This window comes from Schistocerca americana, chromosome 4 (assembly GCF_021461395.2).
Source record: "Schistocerca americana isolate TAMUIC-IGC-003095 chromosome 4, iqSchAmer2.1, whole genome shotgun sequence".
Classification (NCBI taxonomy): domain Eukaryota; kingdom Metazoa; phylum Arthropoda; class Insecta; order Orthoptera; family Acrididae; genus Schistocerca; species Schistocerca americana.
The window spans coordinates 535943477-535970691 of record NC_060122.1 but is presented as its reverse complement, the minus strand read 5'-3'; the positions used below and the strand labels follow the sequence as shown (position 1 = coordinate 535970691).

Below are 27215 nucleotides of genomic sequence, written 5' to 3'. Positions count from 1 at the left end.
GCAAGAGGTAACTGTGGATCGCCCAAGTGGGGCCAACGCGGAGCCAGCAGAGGACAACTGATTCCCTGCGAGAGGCCTGCATGGAAGACTTCCACACATTCAAGGTCTCCTTAATGACACACAGTTTGTTGTGCGTACTGTTATGCCATTCCATCTCCCAAAGCTGAAAAACCCTACGGCGTAAGTCAGAACGCAGATCAGGTTCAGAGATGCCCATCTGCAGAAGCAGTTTCCGCGTAGACTGTTTGGCCAGTTCGTTGCCTGGAATGCCATGTCCTGGGGTCCACACAAACACCACTGAACGACGGGACCGGTCCAGGGCATAGATGGACTCCTGGATGGACACCACCAAACGATGGTGAGGGTAGCACTGGTCGATAGCTTGTAGGCTGCTCAAGGAGTCAGTACACAGAAGAAACGATCCCTCAGGGCATGAACGGATATACTGGAGAGCACAAGATATGGCCACCAGCTCTGCAGTGAATACACTGCAGCCATCAGGCAAAGAATGCTGTTCAATATGGCCTTTGTGGACAAAGGCGAAGCCAACATTACCATCAGCCATCGAACCACCAGTGTAAATCACTTCAGAGCCCCAGAACACTTAAAGAATCGAGAGAAAGTGACAGCGGAGAGCCGCAGGGTTAACGGAGTCTTTAGGGCCACTCGAAAGAACAAGCCAAAGCTTCAGCCTACAGCTACACCACGGAGGTGTACGTGAATGGACCTCGAGGAGAGGTGGGAAAGGGAAGGACTCAAGTTCAGACAGAAGCGATCGCACGTGAACTGCAATCATTAGCCCTGACCTGGGCCACCTATGCAGGAGGTGAACCGCCGTGGTTGGGAAAAGAAGACGGTAATTAGGATATTCAGGAGAGCTATTAATGTGTGCAATGTAACTGCCGAGCAGTTGTGCACATCTGATCTTCAATGGACTACAGCCTCCACCAGTATGCTTGTCACCGGACTCATCCTAAAAGCTCCTGTCGCTAGTCGAACTCTGCAATGGTGCAATGGGTCAAGCAAACGCAATGCTGAGGGTGCCGCTGAACCATATTACATGGGATGTACCTCATAGACACTATTCAACTGCCCAGAGCTGGCACTGCACCAGAGCATCGAGCACACTGACCCATCATAGTGATTGTGCATTTTTTATTTTGCTATCACGTTCTTATGTCATTATCATTCCAAACTGGGCTTCACCAGATGATATGCTATACCATGAACAGAAAACTGGTTACATCTGTGATAATTAAATTCAGAAAATAAAACTATTTCAAACTATCCCTGATGAAACTGATCATCTAGATACAATCTTCAATGAAACAGCACCTGTTAGATAATTCTGTATTTTTGCATTTTGAGGCAGAATGTGCAACTATATTTGCATTTATCGTAAAATGCAAATTTCTATTTGTTAGCAGTTTCTGTGTCACACACGCAACTGCTGACTTCATATCGTCACTACTTTTCTACACAATAACTTTCAAAATTTGGCAAAATGTGAGAGAAGGGACTGCATTTCTGATATTGTTTAGATGTTACTTGAGCACAATGTCAGATGTTGCTGCAATTGCCACACTACTTCCATAAGACACCTGCTCATCGTGTTCAAGTGCTGATACTATGTAGAGAACTGTGCTGGCAAGTCAATTTCTATAACAGCCAGCTGGAAAAGCAAAGGTGCTTGGACGAGGAGGAAGAGGCTGTATCATCATCAAAGGGTAAGTCATCTGAATCTTCACAATGGGGAATCTGAGCCATGCAACATTGTAAATGTAACTGCAAGTTGTAGATTATTGGAATTTTATCTTACAGAAGTAGTCAAATATGTGCAGAGAATCAGTTAATCATCACAGGTGGCAGAACAATGAATCTGACAAGAAAATACCGGTAGTTGCTCTAGGCCAGGATGGCTGGTCTATCAATAACAATTTTGCAGAGGCACTTATGACTGAGTCTGCTGCCTGTGACTGAACTTCCCAAATTACCTACTGTGGATTCTGTAACTAATTTTCTCCAATAGGTGTCTCTGGATGTTAAATTCCCTTGTTACGAAATTACAGCCATTTCATTCCTCTTGGCCCCTGCACTTTTCTAAGAATTTATTGTATTGATTGGCTCACCACAAACAGCTCTCTAGCTGAAATCAGTATGTGAAGATGGTGAGCACCTTCTTTGTACAAATATTATGTAGTTATTATAGCAACATCTCACACTAATTCTGCAAAACATTTGACTCATTACCATGTGAAAGCTTATTAATGAATCTGCAATCAAATGGGATATTAAACAAAATTGAGTGAATTGAGGATTTCTTCGTAAATAAGACACAGCTCGTTACCTTGAATGGAGACTCATCAACAGATGTAGTAATAATTTCAGGTGTGTCCCATGGCCCTTAATGTGCACGTACACGTACATCGATGACTTCGCAGAAAATATTTATAACCTTTTGCAGACGATGCGCTTAACTGTAACGAATACTATTTGACAAAAGCTACATAAATATAGAGTCAGATCTTGATAAGATTTCAAGCTGGCGGGAAGACTGGTAATTCACCATAAAAGTAAAGTTGTTTACTTCACAAAATTGAAAAACAAAGCAGTTGATGACTACAGTATCACTGAGTCAGAATTGCAATCAGCCAATTCGTACAAATATCTAGGTGTAATAATTATGGGAATATGCAATGGAATGTTCAGAAAGGTTCAGTCATTGAACAAGCAAATGACAAACTTCGGTTCCGATGGAGAAATATCACAGCCAAATGGTTTGCTGTAGTATTTCTCCATTGAAACTTATACACGGTTGTTGAGAGACAGCCATGTTCAAAACTGGAAGACTTCAGTTCATTGGTAAAATACTGCGATAAGGCGGTCAGCCTATAAAGCAGACTGCTCCCAGCATTTGTGAGGCACATACCACATAGGACTGACAGTGAATACTGAATGAGTACAATGTAGGTCAGCACGAATGGTCACCAGTTTGTTGTACATACTAAAGAGAATCACAGAAATGCTGAAAAATGTGAACTGGCAGAAACTTTATTAGATCAACTAACCTACAAGATCCTGCCTATGAAGTCTTGAAAATAACCACCATAGTGATGTGCACTTAAGATGACAGCATGTGAAGCATTCTGCACAAAGAGAGGAGATAACCTGGGGTGTCACCAATGCACCCTCCATCTCTGTCCCATGCCTCACCTTCCACGTGTTGCCTACTCTTGCAACTGCCAACACTGGAGGCACTATGCCGGACTGGTGTGTGTGCTTCTGACACTCCCTAGTAGAATTTATGTGCCTGGGAAAATACCTCCGTCACTTCTTTATGTAATATTTGTCATGCTTGCTTTATGCCACCAATAATGAGCATTACACTGGTTAAGTAACTTCACCATACATATACTAACATGAAAAGCAATGCTAAATGTTCTCTGTGTACCTTGAAGCAAACACTTACAGGGTGATTGGGCAGAATGACATTACTGTGGTGCACTACTCCTTGCCACACCTGCCCTCTTATGTGCACAAAACTGTAAATAAGGAGTCTAAGAATACGCTATGGCCCCTACATTCATCCCCGTAGGGTCCATGGAAGCAAGATTAGACTATGAGCAGTGGGCACATAAGCATTCATTCTTCGCTTGTTCCATATGTGAACTGAATGGTAAGAAACCCTATGCAGATGATGCATGTAAATGTAGAAAATCTACTTAAGTTTAATGAGCAACACTTGGATACAACAATGTCTGTGGACACGCGCATGCACATGATGTATGTAAACATAGAAAAACTACTTAAGTTTCACGAAAAACACTTGGATGCAACACTGTGTGTGTGTGTGTGTGTGTGAGAGAGAGAGAGAGAGAGAGAGAGAGAGAGAGAGAGAGAGAGAGAGAGAGTGTGGGAACAATAAAATTATATGGACTATCATGCCTACAAAACCATGGATCTTAGCTTGTATTGTGTACATTACAATCCTTCACAAATAAGTAATAATATCTGCCAATGACATTTCCAAACTTCATTGTCTGCACTTACCTCCCACACTAACACACATTTGTTTGGGTGCTCGTTTCCTTCACTATCTTTCACAGTATCTTCTTCCCACTTTATCCTATTCAACATCAATCTCTTGTATTTCTTCTGTTGTTTAGCACCACCTTCCACAACTACAACATTACAGTCTTTAAAAAGGACTACACAACCTGTCATAAATAACTGTTTTGCATTTGTTTCAACTTTATATTTCTTTGCAGGATTTGATAATTCATTTACCCTGGAACAAAATAATGTAGGAGATTAACAGTTGCAAAAAAGTAACAAAGTCCATTAAACAGATTAAATTTGATTTAAATAGCTATGATTTAATTGTTTTTCCTTTTAAATGTAAATGTCATGTGACTAGGGTCTCCCGTCGGGTAGACCGTTCACCGGGTGCAAGTCTTTAGATTTGACGCCACTTCGGCGACTTTCACGTCGATGGGGATGACATGATGATGATTAGGACAACACAACACCCAGTCCCTGAGCGGAGAAAATCTACGACTCAGCCAGGTATCGAACCCGGGCCCTTAGGATTGACATTCTGTCACGCTGACCACTCAGCTACCGGGGGGTGGAGGTTTTTCCTTGTGATGGAGTGTTATAAAAATGAATGACATGGTATGGCACAGCTTACTATATTTTACAAATGTCATGTACAATAATTTATTTCAAATATTAACTGCATCATTCACAGAAAGAGAATTTACAGGTTCTCCATTTGAAGTTTTACACAATCTATGAAACAAAATATGTGTGTCATTCTAATTTAATTGGACAGATAAAAAAATCTACTCATCAAGTGGCAGCAGAACACACATATAAAAGAGGGTTGTAATTAGGCAAGCTTTTGGAGCCAGTGGCTCCTCCTTCAGGCAGAAGGGTTGAAGAGGAAGGAAGAGGGGTGATGGTTCAAATAGCTCTGAGCACTATGGGACTTAACATCTATGGTCATGAGTCGCCTAGAACTTAGAACTACTTAAACCTAACTAACCTAAGGGCAGCACACAACACCCAGTCATTACGAGGCAGAGAAAATCCCTGACCCCGCCGGGAATCGAACCCGGGCGTGGGAAGCGAGAACGCTACCGCACGACCACGAGCTGCGGACAGGGGTGATGGAAAAGAATTGGAGAGGTACAGGAAAAGGAGTAGATTTTGAGATAGTCATCCAGAACCTCCGGTCAGGGAAGACTTACTGCATGGGATGATAAGGAAAGACTATTCTCATCCTGTGTGGTCAGTGTCCCCTGACCTGTGGTTCTGGGTGACTTTCCTGAAATCTACCCCTTTTGCTTGACCTCTCCAGTCCTTTTCCTTCACCTGTCTTTCTTCCCCTTCAACCCTTCTGTCTGAAGGAGGAGAAACTGGTTCTGAAAGCTTGTCTAATTACAACCCTCTTTTATGCGTGTGTTCTGCGGTCGCTTGCTGAGTGGAATTTTTTATCTATTCAATTAAATTATTTTGTCAAAAATTGACTGTTTTCACTAGTATGTCACTGTAAGTTATTAAAGGCCAGTAATTAGTATGAGACCAGCTACTGGTGAAACATACAAACTACAAAAAATTGTAAATGATAATTACATACATGTCAGTGAGATTGGATTAACACCAGACTCATCTACACAAATATTGAAATACGTTTACATCAGCAGCTAAAACTAAAGACCAAACCTATTCAATAGCATATTTCATGCTAAGTATAGCAAATGTCTGAATTTTTAAAATAATAACAACAATGCTGATGTGTTTGTATTATTTTATTCCTAAGATTCCATTTTTCTAGGATAAATTGTGCTTGTAAATATAAAGCAAGAAAGATGGTAGGTGACATCCAATAAACAGGACTCAGAAATGAATAAAAGAACAGCAATGAATCAAATTAACTTAGCCTCACTTTATGTTGTTCCAATTATAATCCTAAAAAATAAGTAACTCTCCCTCCCCCAACTTACAAGGTTGAGAGTAGTTAATAGAAACAACCTCAAGATTTACAGAGCAAACATTTAATTTCAGTTTACAGACAGTATTTTTTACTAAATCACTTACCTTACAGCACAACAATAATAATATTACTTATCAGTTTATCATTATTATAAATGCTACAGCTGGCCACAAATGCATTATAAATGCTCAGTAAATTATTAATCAGTGTAGCAAAAAAACCATAAACCATAAAAAGTTAAGAGTGGAGTTATTTCAGACTTCGGCAAATACCAAGAATACAGTTCCTGAGCTGTGGTCCACTTAACAGGAAGTTTCATATCAGCGCACACTCCGCTGCAGAGTGAAAATCTCATTCTGGAAACATCTCCCAGGCTGTGGCTAAGCCATGTCTCCGCAATATCCTTTCTTTCAGGAGTGCTAGTTCTGCAAGGTTCGCAGGAGAGCTTCTGTAAAGTTTGGAAGGTAGGAGACGAGATACTGGCAGAAGTAAAGCTGTGAGTACCGGGCGTGAGTCGTGCTTCGGTAGCTCAGATGGTAGAGCACTTGCCCGCGAAAGGCAAAGGTCCTGAGTTCGAGTCTCGGTCGGGCACACAGTTTTAATCTGCCAGGAAGTTTCATATCAGCGCACACTCCGCTGCAGAGTGAAAATCTCATTCTGGAAACATCCCTCAGGCTGTGGCTAAGCCATGTCTCCAAAATATCCTTTCTTTCAGGAGTGCTAGTTCTGCAAGGTTCGCAGGAGAGCTTCTGTAAAGTTTGGAAGGTAGGAGACGAGATACTGGCAGAAGTAAAGCTGTGAGTACCGGGCGTGAGTCGTGCTTCAGTAGCTCAGATGGTAGAGCACTTGCCCGCGAAAGGCAAAGGTCCCGCGTTCGAGTCTCGGTCGGGCACACAGTATTAATCTTCCAGGAAGCTGAGCTGTGGTGTTTGATACCCAGTTGTACCGAGTTTATTCAGCTAGTTCTTTGTTTAGAAACCCACCACACAATATTTACTGAAACCTGACTCTAAACACCATATTACATATACATTGTTATTCCAGCAAACATAATGACCGCTTTATAAATAGCTAGTTTGACACAGTAAATAATGATCTAAATATAAAGGAATACTGGCTATGACAAGCATAAATAATATTCAATACAAATGATATAAAAACTGGCATGGCCTTATGCAATCAGAAAGAGTTTTTGGCCTATCTTTTCAAGTATTTTAAGAAACACCAAACATTACTGAGGATAAAGTAATCCCAATACCTATGTGAAATTTACGAAATAGTTCATGTCTTTGGGGGTGCACTCAGAAACAAGAAACATTAACAGTATTTTAAACCTATAATAAAACTTGTCATACCTATACACTGAAACAAATACACCAAGAGTTGTGTCTTCCTTCAGTTTCCGTACTTTCTTTTCTCTTTTTTGTTCTGCTGTTAACTGTCTGGCAGCATTAGCTTCTTGGTGAGCTTTCTGTCTTTTTGCCATTTGTTCTCGGACATGAGCTTCAATTTTTGTGGGGTCCTGAACTGCTTCTGTTCCCAATACACGCATGAGATTTGATATTCTCAGCTGCAGGAAAGGAAAATTATAAAATTAAAAATAAACAAAAGAAAAGTAATATGACAGTTTTCAGTCATTCAAGCAAAACATGAAAGAGTAACACTTGAAACACATGCACATGAAGTAATATTTTTGTAACTATAGTTCTAAACAGGAATATCAAACAAATTGTTTTAAGATGAAGAAGTATTTTCAAACTTACACATATTTTCACCATAAACTTTTAACAGAACATTACAGCTATATCATCAATGGCCTGCTCATTCTCAGTGAGTTCGACAAATATATTCGTCTGCAGCATTCTATAGCTGTAGCTAATAGGAATGATGAGCTTCAGGCTGGCAGGTTTTATAATGTAATTAGCTGATGCTTCCCCCACTATATGCTGCCACTCGTTGGACAAAATAATGTTTTCTCAGCTAGTTGCAATGTTTTTACTAGCACACTTGTTGAGCCAAGTGACAAAAACCATGCATTTTGTGTCGTTAGTTTTATTTTTACAAGATGATGACCTTCAGCAATGGGAAAAAGGGGCCATTCATTTATTGGACCCAGAGATATAATAGTTGCTTTTAGACAGCGATGACTACTTTGGTAACAGCTTTGATAGTCTGTAAGAGACAGAGAGTGAAGAAAATGGAGAGTGATTTAGATTCAATGTCATCTTATGATCATGCAGTATTGCAACAGATGCCGCAAAATGCTTTTGTGCATGTTAGTTCAGCTCGCCAGTACTTTTTGTTTCCTGGTAAGAGTGTCATAAATGTATCATTATTTTACAGAATGAAGTGCAAAACAACAACTGACCAAACAATTTTATGCGTATATCAATGCATTGCTTTTCATCCCAATTTAGCAGCAGGGTCTATCTTTTGTTCCTGGCAAGACACAACATATGATGAAGTGAAGACTTTCTTCAAAGATTTGTTTTAACACACTATACAATTACTGAAATCTTGTGTTTGTGTGATAAAATAAATAAAAATGCATGTGTAACTACCAAAATTTCTATTAACAATTCAAGTAAGTGTCCTAACACATTGAAAATATCAGGAAATAATGCAACACAATCAAAAATCACGATGGTCTGTAAAATGTATAGTAGTTATAGAGGTACAAGCACAAAATAACTGGTTAACTTCATGTAAGGGTGAGCAACAAATAAATAAATAATAAAAGAAAAACTGTTGAAGACAGCACAGAAAACGCTGAAGCACGATTGCGTAAAGAAAAACCAAGCAAATGGTGTCTGGCGTAAGATGGAATATCTCTCCAATTTTTCTCCACAAGCATGAAAAGAAAGATCAACATCCAAAGGATGTTTAATCTTCAATGAATTTTGCGCAAGCCAGCACACCATTCTTTAGGAAAATAAATCATGGAAAAAAAAAAAAAAGTTTCCTCTCTTGGTAAAATTTCTCCACTTTGCGGCCAATACATCATATGATCTCTTAGGTGCTGTGAGCAGAAAACTATTCCAATTTCAGACAGTTATGGAACATCAGCAATGGAGATTCAAATCAGTTTGCATGTTGATGAACCTCTGCTGCACTGGAAAAGATTTATTGAATGGAGCCAATTTACTCCTTGAAAGTGTAGCATATTTGCTGTCAAGTTTTATAAACTATGTGGAAACTGATCAGGATATATACAGGACTTCATTGTTCGTACTGGTAAGGGCACATATTATGGCAGACAGCAACCTAAAGAGAAAATAATTTCTTGCATTGTTTTGGAGCTTGCTGGTGATTTGTTTGGAAAGAGTTATTGTATTTACTTCGATGTAAGAATGCCAATGTTGATGGCACCATGTGGCAGAATAGAAAGGAGTTCCCTGACTTCATAAAAATCACAAACTAAAGAAGGGTGAATATGTGATGGCCTACAGTAAAAAGCAGATGCTGATGACACACTACAAGAGTGATGCTGTTTGGACTGCATGTTACATTACAATTCATTTCCTAAAGTAAATTCAGAGAATGGCATCATACAAGAGCCAAGTGTTATCATGGATTACAGTACAAATATAGAAGGCACAGATAGGAGCAATTCTCATCTGCAAAGCTATAAAATGGCCAGGAACATACTAAAAGATATTATCAGAATCTTTTTCATCATTTACTGGATGACGTATGTATGCTTCAATGCATATATTCTTTAGAAAATCCATGGTAGTGAAAAACAGCAATTGGGACTCAGCCCATCTATGTATACATCTAAATAGATACTCCAACAAGCCACCATAAAGTACAGAGCTGAGGGTACCCTGTACCACTACTACTAATTTCTTTTCCTATTCCACTTGCAAATAGGCGAGGGAAAAATGACTGTCAATATGCTTTCGTATGAGCCCCAATTTCTCATATTTTTGTGGTCTTTGCGAGCAATGCATGTTGGAAGCAACAGAATTGTTCGGCAGTCAGCTACAATGCTGGTTCTTTAAATTTTCTCACGAGTGTTTCTCGAAAAGAAAATCACCCACCCTCCAGGGATTCCCATTCGAGTTCCCGAAAAATCTCAGTAACGCTTACATGTCGTTCGAACCTACTGGTTACAAATCCAGCAGCCCACCTCTGAACTGCTTCAATGTCTTCCTTCTATCTGACCTGGTACGGATCCCAAACGCTCGAGTAGTAATCAAGAATAGGTCACACCAGCGTCATATATTCGGTTTCCTTTAGTGGTGAATCACACTTTCCTAAAATTCTGCCAATAAACTGAAGTCAACCATTCGCATTCCCTACCAGTTCTCACATCCTTGTTCCATCTCACATCGCTTTGCAATGTTACACCCAGATAGTTAAATGACTTTACTGTGTCAAGCAGGACACTAGCAATACTGTATTTAAACATTACAGGCTTGCTCTTCCTATTGATTCGTAGTAACTTATATTTTCCCATATTTAGGGCTAACTGGAAATTTTGTCTAAGTCATCTTGTACATTTCCTATAGACACTCAAGTTCGACACCTTACTGTACACCATCAGCAAACAATCACAGATCGCTGCCCACCCTGCCTGCCAAATCATTTATGTACATAGAGAACAGCAGTCCTAACACACTCCCCTGGGGCACTCCTGACGATACCCTTGTCTCTGACGAACACTCACCATCGAGGACAACATACTGGGTTCTATTATTTAAGAAGTCTTTGAGGCACGGACATATATGTGAACTTATTCCATATGCTTGTACCTTCGTCAACAGCCTGCAATGGGCCACCATGTCAAATGCTTTCTGAAAATCTAGATATGTGCAATCTGCCTGTTGCCCTTCAGCCATAGTTTTCAATGTATCACATAAGAAAAGGGCAATCTGAGTTTTGCACAACCGATGCTTTCTAAAGCACTGCTGAACTGTGGACATAAGCTCCTCAGTCTCAAGGAAGTTTATTATATTTGATCTGAGATTATGTCCAAGTTAGGGGTGTTGGTCCGTAATTTTGTGGGTCCGTTTCTTTTACCCTTCTTATATACTGGAGTGACCTGTGCCTTTATCAAGTAACTTGGGAATCTGTGCTGGGCGAGAGATTCATAATAAAAGCAAGCTACGTAAGGAGCCCATGCCATAGAGTATTCTTTGTAAAATTGAACTGGGATTCCACCTTGATCTGGTGATTTACTTACTTACAAATCTTTCAGTTGTTTCTCTACACCAGGGATGCTTATTACTATGTCATCCATATAGGAGTCTGTCCGATGGTCAAATGACAGTATGTCTGTATGATTCTCCTGTATTAACAGTTTCTTGAATGTGAAATTTAAAACTTCGGTTTTTGTTTTGCTATCTTCAACTGCCATACAAGACTGATCAACAAGGGACTGAATGGGAGCTTTAGACCCACTTAAAGGTTTTACATAAGACCAGAATTTCCTCGGGTTCTCTGCCAGGTCTTTTGTTAATGTTTAACGGTGGTAGGTGGTGGTGTTTGTGGATATATCTGTTCACAGATGTCTGAATCTCTTAACAACCCTCACTTGTCATTTGTGAGTTCCATTTTGAACCGAGAGCACAACAGCCTCTGCCTTCTCAGTGTCCTCCAAACCATTGTGGTTTTTTCCCATCCTTTAATCCACTTACTAGGCACATAACTCTCCAGACCATAATTTACAATCTGCTTAAACTTTGCCCATAATTCTTCTACATCCATGTTACTGGAACTAAGTGATGCCAGTTCAATGTCTAAGTGAGATGCTAATAACTGCTTATCTGCTCTATCTAGCAGAAACACTCTCCCAGTCTTCTTGACTGATTCATTAAACTTTTATAGTCATAGTTGCTATAATGACTCATGATTAGTTCTGGAAAACAGTTAGTTGTACCGCTCTCCACAAAGTTCATCAACCGGACATATTCCTCAAACATTAAAAGTGACTCACCCCATAGCAAGGCATTTTCCAGAATTTTTGTCAACCGCGAAAAAAAAGAGGAAAGCCCGACAAGGATGTGTGGAGATTGCCTGAGAAGAAATTTTTCGAAAGAGACATCTTACTGGTGTGCAGAATGTGGTGTTCCTCTCTGCACAGCATCATGTTTCACAGTCTTTCTCACAAAACATGACACATAAATACGTGAAAATAAAATTTTGTTCTCTTCTATTTGATCCTAATCCATTTTAGTTTTGGTTCATATACTAAAATCAATGAAGAATTGTTTTGCAAGAGCAAGGTACAAGGTATGACTGTGCTACAGGAAATTACCCACAAATCCACAAGACTGCACATGGAAAAACCTGCATAACAGGTTATGATCATATGTTGTTGTTGTCGTGGTCTTCAGTCCTGAGACTGGTTTGATGCAGCTCTCCATGCTACTCTATCCTGTGCAAGCTTCTTCATCTCCCAGTACTTACTGCAACCCACATCCTTCTGAATCTGCTTAGTGTATTGATCTCTTGGTCTCCCTCTACGATTTTTACCCTCCACGCTGCCCTCCAATGCTAAATTTGTGATACCTCGATGCCTCAAAACATGTCCTACCAACCGATCCCTTCTTCTAGTCAAGTTGTGCCACAAACTTCTCTTCTCCCCAATCCTATTCAATACCTCCTCATTAGTTACGTGATCTACCCACCTTATCTTCAGCATTCTTCTGTAGCACCACATTTCGAAAGCTTCTATTCTCTTCTTGTCCAAACTGGTTATTGTCCACGTTTCACTTCCATACATGGCTACACTCCATACAAATACTTTTAGAAACGACTTCCTGACACTTAAATCTATACTCGATGTTAACAAATTTTTCTTCTTCAGAAACGATTTCCTTGCCATTGCCAGTCTACATTTTATATCCTCTCTACTTCGACCATTATCAGTTATTTTACTCCCTAAATAGCAAAACTCCTTTACTACTTTAAGTGTCATTTCCTAATCTAATCCCCTCAGCATCACCAGATTTAATTTGACTACATTCCATTATCCTCGTTTTGCTTTTGTTGATGTTCATCTTATATCCTCCTTTCAAGACACTGTCCATTCCGTTCAACTGCTCTTCCAAGTCCTTTGCTGTCTCTGACAGACTTACAATGTCATCGGCAAACCTCAAAGTTTTTACTTCTTCTCCATGAATTTTAATACCTACTCCGAATTTTTCTTTTGTTTCCTTTACTGCTTGCTCAATATACAGATTGAATAACATCGGGGAGAGGCTACAACCCTGTCTCACTCCTTTCCCAACCACTGCTTCCCTTTCATGCCCCTCGACTCTTATAACTGCCATCTGGTTTCTGTACAAATTGTAAATAGCCTTTCGCTCCCTGTATTTTACTCCTGCCACCTTCAGAGAGTATTCCAGTTAACATTGTCAAAAGCTTTCTCTAAGTCTACAAATGCTAGAAACGTAGGTTTGCCTTTTCTTAATCTTTCTTCTAAGATAAGTCGTAGGGTTAGTATTGCCTCACGTGTTCCAACATTTCTACGGAATCCAAACTGATCCTCCCCGAGGTCCGCTTCTACCAGTTTTTCCATTCGTCTGTAAAGAATTCGCATTAGTATTTTGCAGCTGTGACTTATTAAACTGATGGTTCGGTAATTTTCACATCTGTCAACACCTGATTTCTTTGGGATTAGAATTATTATATTCTTCTTGAAGTCTGTGGGTATTTTGCCTGTCTCCTACATCTTGCTCACCAGATGGTAGAGTTTTGTCATGACTGGCTCTCCCAAGGCCATCAGTAGTTCTAATGGAATGTTGTCTACTCCCGGGGCCTTGTTTCGACTCAGGTCTTTCAGTGCTCTGTCAAACTCTTCACGCAGTATCTTATCTCCCATTTCATCCTCATCTACATCCTCTTCCATTTCCATAATATTGTCCTCAAGTACATCACCCTTGTATAAACCCTCTATATACTCCTTCCACCTTTCTGCTAATTATTTCTCAACAGCACAGGAGCAAAATTGGTCTAAAACTTAAGTAGTCAGTCATAGCAAAATGTTAACTGTTCATATTTCTAAGCTTTACAGAACTACTTTGCCAATCAATAACATCAGCCTCTGTTGTTTGGGTATTTGTGCAGATCCATTCTTTTTCCACGGGGTATTGTTTCAGGAATATCAATGTAATAAAGCCAATACAAGAAACAGCAAGGGACACTGATTACTCTAAGATTATGGTGTATGACAGTTTGAGAAAAAAAAAATTACTTTGATTGTCTATAATTTGGCTCAGGGTTTCTTGTTTTTACAGGCATAACTAACTTGAAATATTGGCATAAGTATTGCCAAGCTCTGAGGAAAAGGATAATTGTACTGCAGTTTTAATGGAAATACGAAATACCACTTAAGTGAAAACACAGTTTAGTATCGAATGAAACAAAATTCTAACAAAAGAATACATAACTTCTCATGCATGAGAAAAGTCTCGAGTAACTAGAAGTATTCAAGACATCCATGAATAACCTGCTGGAAGGCCTGTGTTGTACGAAAATGGCAACTACTCAGCATCCTCCTCCAATTCCAAAAGAAGGCTACACAGCAAATGGTTAATGAGCCAGAAATTTCAAAGTCAAGTGCTTGTCTGATTTTAAAGTGGGTCACTGTAAAATATATATTGCAAATTTAATCCAACTGTCAATGAAAGTGTTAGCTGGAACATTGTGCAGAAAATGCAACATTCTTATATTAAATTGACTGACAAGACATTTGAGCTGAGTGATACAATTTACAGACACAACTGCAGAGCCCCACCAAAATTGCATGCTGCTATAAAATTAATGTTAAGTTACAAAAAGTTATGTATAGTACACGAGTAACTGTCATCTTACGGCTTCATTTCTTGACAAAAATTTCACTGGTAAAAGGTTTGGAGAAGTAGAGACCTGTTTACAAAAAGTTAGTGCACTTCCCAATAATCACAATGATTTAATTAACTGTATTAATGCAGATATTCTGAAGATATAGATTGGTTGGCAAAGTTCTGTTGATTAACTTGCTTGTTCATTGCACACCAATAGACTTCTCTTTAATGAAGTATTTTTAAGATACAGTTTCTGTGGCAAAACTATCAATAGTTGAAAGGTTTAAAGTAGAAAATGGTAAATACAATGTTAAATATCAATAAAACCGTTTCATACAGTTTTTGATTGAAGTGCCCAGCATTATCAGGCCGGTTAGAACATAGACACACACGAGCGAACACAAGCGGACACATATGGAGGCAACAGTTATCTGTTCTTTGACATAAATCATACACCTTATATTCATGACAGCGAACAGTACATTTGGTGTCATTCAATATGCAAATTAAATTTTCTGGGACAACCTGTTTCGCAGTATTTCTCTTTCCCTTATTTTAACCATGAGTCTGGTTCAATAACAGAACATGGCTCCACTCCCATTACCAGCAGGTTACTTGTCAAGACATGGAAACTTATTTTTTAAGTATGTCAATCTTCGAAAATGTCAACAAGGCAACTCTGAAAATGTGCAGATGCTAATTACAAATACAACAGTTTGATTATTAAAAAATCAATGGCAAAACCTTAATCTGAGTTGATATTCATGCTGTTTATTTTATTGATTAAATTTAATAACTATAAACTGTAAACGTTACATGTAATTTTAGTCCTGTTATAAAAACAACAGTTTTTTTTTTTGGCTGGAAAATCATTATAAGTTGATGTCATTAAACACATCAATCTGTATGTCCAATTATACTACCTTTGGTTCAGGTGGTGGCTCCAAGCCCAATCTGATCTTCTCCTGCTCTTCCTTCCACGCTTCTCTTCTGTTTTGTCTACGAAGCTTTTTCCTTTCTTTTTTTGTAAGGAACACAGGCATGTACACGGGTTTTAAAGGATCCGCTGCATAAAAAGTAGAATATCTTTTACCATCTGAGTGTCATGAGAATCAGTTAACTAGGTAATATGCAAAGGTGACAGAGGTTGGGTAAGAAAATCTTACTAAATAGTCACAAGTTACAGAAAAAGAAACACAATAAAAATAAACAACTGTTTGCCAAATGGAGAGAAATAATTATTTAATGTTCTTGGGATAAAATATCTTTCTGCCACCAAATACTATTTTATTTTTATTCTTCTTGGTTTGTGACAATCACACGGGAGCAAATTATTCTTGGTAAAAGGACAGAGATAAAAATGAGAAGACTGTTATATGATTTACATGAAATTCACACAGTGCAGTTAACATAAAGTATTTTTTGTAATGGAGAGTCCTTGGTAGAATATAAATAGTTTAAAAAGTAAAGACGACTCACTGAATAGCTGTGATGCCAAGCCTTCAACAGTCACAAAACCAAGACGGAGAACTTTGCTAGCTTCTGAACGAATTCTCTTCAGAGCTAGAATGAGGTACATACTCAGAGGGCACGGGTGCCCATGCACCCACCCCACTCACCCAGACCACAGACGGTGTGTGTTAGACAGAGTGTACAATAATGTGAAGCAATGAACTGGGAGGTTCAGACAGAACAGAGGAGGAGGGAACCTGTGGAGAAGAGGATGTGGGTGCAGGATGAGTGAAGTTATGGTAAGGGGGCAAGGGTGGAGGTGGATGTGGGGCAGGGCCTGGCAAAGACTGAGGTCAGGTGAGTTACAGCACCGAAGGATGTGTTGCAAGGACAACTCCCATTTATTTAATTCAGAAATGGTGGTGTTGTAGAGAAGGTTCCAAGCAGCACAGGTTCTGAAACAGCCATTGACATTGAGCACACTTTGCTCGGCAGCGGGTTCTGTCAAAGGTGGTAAACTCTGCACTTGGCCACAGTTTGGTAGTGACCATGGCCTCATAATTCGCTGTGCAGAAATTACAGCAGAACAGTCTCTGAAGTTCTGCTGTGGTGACACATGAAGTGCGTGGTTGGGCATTGGCCTTTTGGACCCTTTTAGCCATCGTTTCAGAGTTTGCAGCATTGTGACGTAACAATGATGATGATCGTCCTGGATCAATCTGTCACCATTTTACTTGTGAAACTAAGTGACTGCTGTCACAGGATGTCCAACTCTTTGTTTGTCAAGCAGGTCAGATGTTCCCGCCTCAACATCTTTAGACTTACTTGCCCAATGACGCACAGTACTCACACTTACACAATCACCATTAACTGCTTTCATTCTCTGATGAATCTCCTTTGGGGTGACACCTTCTGCTGTCAAGAAGTCAATGACTGCATATTGTTTAAATAGCATTGGCCGATCATCTGCGCAAGGTTCTATACTTTACACTGTAACAACACAACCATTCAATGCTAAGGCTTCCTGCTAACTGGAGCTGTAGAGAAGAGGCTACAGAACAGGCCTGTATCTGCCGCATACCAAGGCTGCCACCTACTGAAGATTTACGAAGGTGTAAGCATTACTTTTCAGTCACCCCTCATATAAGTACTGACCAGCCATTCTGTCTCTCTGAAATTTCATAGTTTTCTGAAACGAATTTTCCCGAGTTCATGATAATGGTAGCAGCAATAATAGCTGAAGTGGCACAGAAGGATCTGATACAGGTTTAAGAATTATAGTAAGTTGCTATCACACAAAGATTTACGAATCAATTCAGACATCAGTATGCCATTAGCTTGGGGAAAAACATTTCGATTCCCCCGCATGCCTACGAAAACACAGGCTGGAGGTTGGAGTGGTGTTACTACCTCCATTTATTGAATGTCCATAATAAACATTACATGAAACAGCATACATATTTTATTTTTCATTAGATTTGCTGTCAAAATTCACTGTTTTTAAGCTTTTAAGCTCTCTTACAGCAAAAAGCATTGACATGCTAATTTTAATCTAAAACACATTATACATTAATTCCCAATATCTTATAAAACATTTCACTTACTTGGAGGTCGCATCTGTGTTGGGTGTTCCACCAGGTGACTGATAGCCATATCCTTTAGTTCAAATTTTCCATCTTTTACTGTAAACCTGAAAATGGTATACACTTTAGGCAGGACGAGTTACACAAAAATCTGAATATTTTAAATCCAGAAAATTTTAATGGTTACTGCCACAACTAAAGTGAGGAGGATCGCTATTATTAATGAGCTGAATTAAATTATAACATCATGTGTAACCTCTTTTACCAAATACCGCCTCACTGTTGAACAAAATGTATCAGTAGTATTTTTATTTAGTTGCACGTACAACTACATTACTGAATTCAAATACCTGATCAATTGTAAGAATAAGAATGGTGAAACCTGATAAATTTTACATGCTAAATGTATGTAATTATATTAGCAGTAATAGTTAAAGGCACAAACAAATGTGAGATACAAAGCCATAATATTTTTGATAGCTTAACACAAGAAGGATGTCTGAAAAATGACTGAAAAGTGTGTAAAGTCAGTGCCTGTCATTTCTACTTTAAAATTCTTTCATCAGGCCAGACAAGTTCGCAAAACAATCAAGTAGTCGATTAATTATCTCTACATGTCCTGCTTATAATCATATGAACAATTCTATTTTGTGTGTGTGTGTGTGTGTGTGTGTGTGTGTGTGTGTGTGTGTAATTATTCAACAAATAGCATTTTATACTATAGAATATGTTGTGAAGAACAGCTTGATGTAAAAAAATTACACCTTCTGAGGATGAAAAGGAAAAATGGGTTCACTTGTGAGTGAACACTGCAAGTCTAATTTCCAATTTTACTTTAGAAAAAGCACCACAAATTTCAATCCAAGTGTTAGTTTGAGGTTAGTACCTAAAATGGTGCAGGCTCATTGTTATCATCAGTTGACGTTTAGACTAAATACTTGCCTGACTAGTGTTAAGGTGACCTCTCACAGGACACGAAAACATTGGAAATTATGAAACAAATCTCGATCTTGGAACCTATTTTGATGCAGTATGTTACTTCTGAAAGGTGGGAGACATTACAACTCCGAGAATATGGATATTATGCACGCTGCAACTGACATTAGGCACTTTACCTATATCCAGTTTAAAACAAAAAATGTGATGCAGATCAAATTTAGTTAATGAATAACTTCTACCAGTACATTTCTCAGACTGTTGTGCAGTATACGTAGCATTCCTCTACCAGCAATTTGCTGCTCAAGAATTGATAAGTTGAACGTCTGCTTTGCGATTTTCTCTCCTTTCCCTCAACAATGGCTAACAGAGTTAAAGCAACTATGTTACATGCATCCAATTCACAAATCACAGTGCGGAGCACAGTCTATAAGATGTCGTATATCATTTTTGAGTGCGTATCAAATATGATGGATACCATGTACAATGTGCTATGAAGGTTGCCCATAAAGGAATACACCACTTTTTTTTTCTCAGCTGAAAACAATGCTACATATGCGAAATGTTATGTATGTGTTATTCAAAGTTTCCTGAGTGATTGCGCCAAGTTTCCGTCACTTCTGACTGATAGTGTAGCTGCAGGACAGTTTCAAAATTGTGCCTGTAGGTGATGTACATCAGAAGCACTGTGCCTTCATTGAATTTCTCACTGCAGAGAAATTCACAAACACTTATGCAAAGTCTATGGAGCATCTGCTGTAGACAAAAGTACAGTTAGTTGCTGGCCATGGAGAGTGAGGTTATCAGAATGTGGTTCGGCAGAGCTTCACGATTTGCAGCGGCTGAGGAGACCGTCCATGGCTGTCACATCTGACATGTTGCACCAAGCTGATGTAAGGACAGACGCATTACGACTTGGCAGTTGGTGCTGCATCTATCAATCAGCAAAGGAAGTTCACACAGTGAAGCACTGGCTCTGCCGCCAGGACAAGGACTGGTACCAACAGGGCACACGTGCCCTGGTTTCATGCTGGAGGAAGGCCATAGAACAGGGTGCAGATAATATGGAAAAATAGGATGTATGGATCAAACACCATTCTTTCGTGTGTATAATTCTCATTATGTTCAATAAAGAATTGTTGCAGGGGAGGGGGGGGGGGGGGAAATATATATATATATATATATATATATAATAGAGGGAAACATTCCACGTGGGAAAAATATATCTAAAAAGAAAGATGATGAAACTTACCAAACAAAAGCGCTGGCAGGTCGATAGACACACAAACAAACACAAACATACACACAAAATTCTAGCTTTCGCAACCAATGGTTGCCTCGTCAGGAAAGAGGGAAGGAGAAGGAAAGACAAAAGGATATGGGTTTTAAGGGAGAGGGTAAGGAGTCATTCCAATCCCGGGAGCGGAAAGACTTACCTTAGGGGGAAAAAAGGACAGGTATACACTCGCACACACACACACACACATATCCATTGTCTGCTTGTGTCTGTGTATGTGTGGATGGATATGTGTGTGTGTGTGTGCGAGTGTATACCTGTCCTTTTTTCCCCCTAAGGTAAGTCTTTCCGCTCCCGGGATTGGAATGACTCCTTACCCTCTCCCTTAAAACCCATATCCTTTTGTCTTTCCTTCTCCTTCCCTCTTTCCTGACGAGGCAACCATTGGTTGCGAAAGCTAGAATTTTGTGTGTATGTTTGTGTGTCTATCGACCTGCCAGCGCTTTTGTTTGGTAAGTTTCATCATCTTTCTTTTTTATATATATATATATATATATATATATATATATATATATATATATATAAACACAAAGATGAGGTGACTTACCGAACAAAAGCGCTGGCAGGTCGATAGACACACAAACAAACACAAACACACACACAAAATTCAAGCTTTCGCAACAAACTGTTGCCTCATCAGGAAAGAGGGAAGGAGAGGGGAAGACGAAAGGAAGTGGGTTTTAAGGGAGAGGTGTCTGTATGTGTGGATGGATATGTGCGTGTGTGCGAGTGTATACCTGTCCTTTTTTCCCCCTAAGGTAAGTCTTTCCGCTCCCGGGATTGGAATGACTCCTTACCCTCTCCCTTAAAACCCACTTCCTTTCGTCTTCCCCTCTCCTTCCCTCTTTCCTGATGAGGCAACAGTTTGTTGCGAAAGCTTGAATTTTGTGTGTGTGTTTGTGTTTGTTTGTGTGTCTATCGACCTGCCAGCGCTTTTGTTCGGTAAGTCACCTCATCTTTGTTTTTATATATATTTTTTCCCACGTGGAATGTTTCCTTCCATTATATATATATATATATATATATATATATATATATATATATATATATATATATATATGTGTGTGTGTGGTGCATTACTTTCTGGGCAACCCTCGTACAAGATGAAGAACACATCTCATGTGAGGGTGGCTTTTGAGGGAACAAACAAAGTTTGAAACATTTATCTATCAAAGACGTTTGAGAAATGACAATAAGGTAACAATTATTAACACTGAAATTCATCCTACTTGTAAAATTGTAGCCTAAGCATAAAGAATCAAGGCCTTGCCCTTTGGTGATGTAGTTTTGTTCTAAATGGTTAGTTTAGTTTTAACAATTTTGCCCTAAAAATGATGCAGTAATACACATACAAAGAAAAAATGCAACAATGAATATTTAATGAAATGAGGACAAACAGTTTATGTGATGGGACATTACCAAAAGAACACTACGTTAGGAACTGCATCATGTCATACACAGTTGTACTTCCTGTTTTATTTTGGCTGTCAGTTTTGGTCAAATTGAGACCCTCCTCGCCCATAAAAGAAGTATTCAATTATCCATTCCACGACTATCATTTTGCAAATGTCCTATTTAGGTATAACATGTGTTACAAAAAACATGAACTCTGACTTGTAGAGTGAACATTAATATGCCTGGAACAACAGTAGGCTAATTTGTTCTGGGCACATTAATGTTATATCTAAATAGAATATTTCAAGAATGATTAGTTCCTGCAGCTGAATATAACTTTTATGGCCCAAGGGTGGCCCGAATTCGACTAAAATTGATAGTCGAAATAAAAAAGTAGTAAAATTGTGTATCAACCAGTTCCAAACAATTATGAAAACTATCCAATACTGTCTACACAAAATACAAGGATTACATAGTTAATTTTAAAATAAATACATGAAAGTACCTGCAAGGATAAACGGATGATCATTACCATAACTAACACATCCCCATGTTTTACAAATTGTATGAAGCACTGTGGTATATTTTCTGCTTCAGCATTTTAAAGGCTAAAGATTCAAAACTGATAGCCAGGATCTGCATTAATCGCGCATCTGAAACTCATCAGGTCACAGCCAAACTTTTTACATGTCAAAAAATTAACAATATAAGGAAGGCATAAAAGTTGAATTTTAATTTTAATCAGACATTTGGTAGGGCTCTTCAGGGATGTTTTAATACACAAAATTATGAGAGATATAGAACAAGTTCAGACTGGGCAAAAAATGGCACAGGAAATCGGACGATATTTTAGGGAACCATTTGGCTCAGGGAAGACACTGCAACCATAAATCTGGATATCCGAAGATAGATTTGAATTCCACTCCTCCTGAAAGTGAATCTAGTGTCTTAACTATTGTGTCAACTTGTTTCATGTTAGTATTGTGCGAAAAAGATCCTCCATATTTCATAACACAAATAAATCAATAAAAGTTAATTGCTTTGTGTGTGCCTCCCTATGAGAGCTCTTCAAAGCACTGATTGCTGAGATCTTGACAAGGCAGTAAGTGCTTCTCCCTACCCCTTCCCCAATTGTATCAACAGTTTACGATATGTCACTATAAAGTTTGTTGAGATTATGAGAGTAAACAGTTTGAATTGCTGTCACAAAGAGACAGTATTTAATTCCTTTGCAATACATTAAAAATCAATTAGGGGACACCATGCCCAGAGAGACCAGCATGGTTCCATGTGTATTGTTCCTGATCTGTTGAAGTCGCCTCTCAAACCTTAATCTCAATACCATTATGTCAAGTACAAATACCAAATGTTCAACTTGTATAAAGGTTAAACGAAAATCCGTCTCCTGTCTCAAGCTATTACATTAGCATTCTGAGAGCAAACAAGTATTAAAATAATACTGGTAGCTCTTCCATAAAATTTTGTCAGGTGACGTGTGTAAAACATGCAGGTGCCTGATTTATAACCTGACTTACCTTTCATCTTTCAAAATCACTGCATCCCACCATTCCACATTAGGTACTTCATCTTCCTGGTGCTCTGTCTTGGGTGCAATTAGAGCGAGTTTTGTAGCTGAAGTAATTCCTGTCTTTTTTGCAATTTGTGCAATCTCATTCTGAAGTCTCTCGAGTTGTGCCTGAAAAATGTATACAATATTTCATATAAGGTCTTAAATCAGCTTTGTAAGTCAACACCAAGTTTCAATATTACATAAATAACTAACTCTGACATCAAGACTACAGTATGAATTAATAAATGGGAACAACACAGCTAACAAGCAAGGTAGAAATCAGACTGAAGAAAACAGACATTTTTGGAAACAAACAGAGTTTAAATAAATGTTCCTCTAACAAATGATGAAGGAAAATCAGAATAAAGGATGATTTATAGAAACAAAGAGACAGGAAAGGAAAGAGCAAACCATCCTTACTGTTTTAACAAAGACAGAACTCTAAGATAATATAATAATGCGATACTGATGCATACTGCATCTTGAGGATGCCAAAGAAGTGGGTTTGCTCAGTGAGAAACATTCATGATTCAATGTGAATACAAAATTCGACTGCAGTCAGACACCATATTGGATTCATCGTATTCCATTTTGTTCATATTATAAGTTGTGTGTTATGGCGTGTGCCGTTTCAGTGCAATGATGCACTGAAGATTTATAACAAATGAGTCACTCTAGGTAGAAGTTGTTATACTTAATGTCAGTTAATGGCACTTTATGGTAAATGGTTTCAGGATATTGCAAAAAGACAGATAATGTCTGAATTTCCAATGTTCACCGGGGCATAATGAGTAGAGGCATGGGATAATGGAGTTCATGGAAGTATGTTTGCATCCTACTCTAAACTCTCTAAACTATTTTTTTTTCTTATTCATATTTGTAACAGATGCTGGGACATTCTTAGTAATATAATGCAATATAATACAAGCATGTACTGCAATATTCAATATTATAGCACATAAGAGCACATCCTCTCAGGAATGAGTTTCTTTGAGTTTGTGACCTAAAAAACAAAAGATGAAATTGCTGCAAATGAGAGATCAGTGATGGCATTTATATTCTGGCTTGTCACAAATATTTGGACGTTTCTCTGCCTACGGTGAGATTTCTGAGGGTGCGGTAAGTCAAGAACATAAAAGCACTGCTTAAATTGTTGTGAGAGGAATAAGCAGCAATAACATTCATATTCTTGCTTGTCATACATATTTGGCTGTTTATTTTCAAATACACTGTGATGTCCGAGAGTGTGGTCTTGCAGGAACCTAAGTGGTCAACTTAAAAGTCAACAGAGCTTCTTACGACCAATTCAGTGAAATCACTAGGCAGTGCTGTTACAGAGACTTTCTGCTTTTATTATGTCATCATGAATGTCAACCAAAAAGCAATCAATTCTTTGGCAGCTGAGAGAGAGAGGTCCTGATGCAAGCTTCTAAGTGACATACTTTTCTTTGCTATTACAGGGAAGTGTTCTACATCTATTTCTTCCTTTGGTTTTCTGATATTTCCAAAAGGAGGCATTTTAGTCCTACAGTTTCGATTACACTATAACTTCCATTATTAAAGTCATATATACCTCTTTAGACCTCCAAGTATTGTTTCGTTGCCATTAAATTTGGCACAAATTCTTTCTTTACCAGACAGTAGTTCAGCAAGAAAGGAGCTTACCTTCATCCTCATTCTGTCGGCCAGCTGTTGAAATTTTCCTGGCTCGTGGAAACGTAAAGCACGCTTGCCACGAACAGCAGGTTTTGCGCCAATACGGGGGTCAAAGAACTGTGTTTCAGAGAGGTCTTCTACAACTCTGTCTTGTAGCTGTTGCCTGAATTCCTCACGTTTTTTAGCTCTGATATTTGCCTGTGGAAAAAGAAGATATAAATAAGCAATAGGAATATAGAATGGAAAATATGACGGAAGTCTGTTAGTGAGTTGTTATTAATAGAAGAGCTAATATACAAAATGCAAAGTTGGATCCTCTTTGAACCATGAACAAGTAGGAACTTGGGTATTGATTTTTTTTTTTTTTTTTTTTGGGGGGGGGGGGGGGGGGGGGGAGTAGGGTGGTGGTGGTGGTTATGTTAGATGGAAGAACATCATCAAAAAACAATCGAATTTGCTGCCATATGTTAAAAAGAAGCCTTAGTATCACAAAATTTTAATGTATCAATTAGTAAAAATAAAAAAATCTTTTATTTTTACATAATAAAGATGTATAATAATGTCTTCTGCAAACACAAAATGCTTTTACTGGTACATAGAAGAGTCACAGATCACGAAACTCCCAGTACATTGCAGTTATGACTAAGAGTTCTACAAGCATTATAAGTTGAGAGAGTAGGATGTACTACTGTCAATTACATAACACAGTTTTTCATTTTTATTTAAGAGAAAGTTGAAACATAATGTCAACTGGAGAAACAGTTATCATATAGTTCATAATTTATTTATTTCCATTCCTATATGAAACAATTTTATATTGCAAGCACTGCAATGAGATCAGTTTTGACCACCTCTGATAAACACCATCTAAATCTACATCCATACTCTGCAAATCACTGTGAAGTGCATAGCACATAATACTTTCCGCTGTACTATACATTAGGTTTTCTTCCTTTTCCAATTGTGTATGGAATGTGGGAAGAAAGACTGTTTAAATACCTTTGTGCAGACTGTAATTAGTCTAATTTTGTTCCTGTAGGGGCAACATATGAGAAACTGTGAAATATTCCAAAATTCTTCATTTAATACTGGTTCTTGCAATCAATACAAAAGTTGCAATAGTACTGACACAAACTATAATGATCATAACAGAAATACGAATAATTAAATCAAACATGAACAAATGCCACACATTACAGTTACGATGGTTGACTGAAAAGTAATGCCTCCACCTTCGTAACTATTCAACAGTTGGCAGCATTGGTATGCGGCAGGTACTGGCTTATTCCATAGTCTCTTCTCTACAGTTCCAGTCGGCGGGAAGCCTTAGCACTGAATGGTTGTGTTAGTGTCAAGTATGGAACCCTGTGCAGACGGTCGGTCAATGCAGTTTAAGCAACATCCAGTCATTGAATTCTTCACAGCAGAAGGTGTCACCCTGTAGGAGATTCATCAGAGAATGAAAGCAATTTATGGTGATTGTGTTGATGTGAGTAGTGTGTGTCATTGAGCGAGTAAGTTTAAAGATGTTGAGGTGGGAACATCTGACCAGTGTGACAGACAAAGACTTACGTCCTGTGACAGCAACCACTGAGCGTCACAAGCAAAATGTTGATTTCCTTGATCGTGGAACAATAATCAATTCAGAGCATTACATCACAATGTTGCGAACTCTGAAATGACGGCTAACAAGGGTCTGAAAGGAAAAGGAAAATGTTTTCCTGCAGCATGACAATGCCAGACTACACACTTCACGTGCCACCAGCAGAACTTCAGAGACTGAATCTCACCTCCGTATGGCACCCTCCCTACAGTCCAGATTTAGCATTGTCTGACTTCCATCTGTTCCCGATAACGAAAGACGATCTGCGGGGACACCATTATGCTTCTTATAAAGAGGTTGAGGGTACTGTGAGACTGTGGTTGCGGAAACAGAGTGTCGACTTCTTCCGTGATGACTTCAGAAAACTTGTTCATCGTTGGCAGAAATGTATCCAACTGGTTGGTGATTATGTGGAAAAGTGAATATTACTAATTAAAGATCACATTCTAAGGATTATTTCTGCATTTGATTTATTCAAATATTCCCACCCAAACCCAATTAACAAAGGTGGAGGCATTGTTTTTCATTCAACCCCAATATTAACAACCATCCCTTTAATATAAATGTATTGTGTTACAATAATACCATAATATATCAATGAAAATGATCAATTTTTGAATATATAAGTAATTGGATATACAAAAAACTATGTGCCAAGTGGCTGCTAGGTGAGTAGATTTTTTTATCCATGCACTTACTAATAATGCACGTAAATACTTCCTCACTCAAGATTCTTACCTTAAGGGTTGGAACCAGGTGTGTCAGTTGAACTTCCTTGCCAGTAACATCAACTGTTCTGCCCTCTTCGTCCAGAATGAGTGGTGTTGGTTTGTCCTGAACAGCCGGTCTCAGAGGTGGAAGGCTTGGCAGAACTCCTGACGATAACTTGGACTGGATTTGAGCCTTAGAAAACATTAATAATTTATCAAT

General features: G+C 38.7%; 1 protein-coding gene across 3 annotated transcripts in view; it reads right to left on the bottom strand.

Moving 5' to 3' along the window:
* LOC124613248 (U4/U6 small nuclear ribonucleoprotein Prp3) overlaps positions 1 to 27215 on the bottom strand; it is a 62349-nt gene that overhangs the window by 8673 nt on the left and 26461 nt on the right. For all 3 annotated transcript variants that reach the window (XM_047141935.1, XM_047141932.1, XM_047141934.1), the window contains exons 5-11: positions 27024 to 27188; positions 24692 to 24880; positions 22992 to 23152; positions 17850 to 17935; positions 15717 to 15859; positions 7354 to 7568; positions 4051 to 4288 (exon numbers count right to left, since the gene is read on the bottom strand). In XM_047141935.1, the coding sequence (XP_046997891.1) occupies positions 4051 to 4288; positions 7354 to 7568; positions 15717 to 15859; positions 17850 to 17935; positions 22992 to 23152; positions 24692 to 24880; positions 27024 to 27188 (1197 nt within the window). The remainder of the gene's footprint in view (positions 1 to 4050; positions 4289 to 7353; positions 7569 to 15716; positions 15860 to 17849; positions 17936 to 22991; positions 23153 to 24691; positions 24881 to 27023; positions 27189 to 27215) is intronic.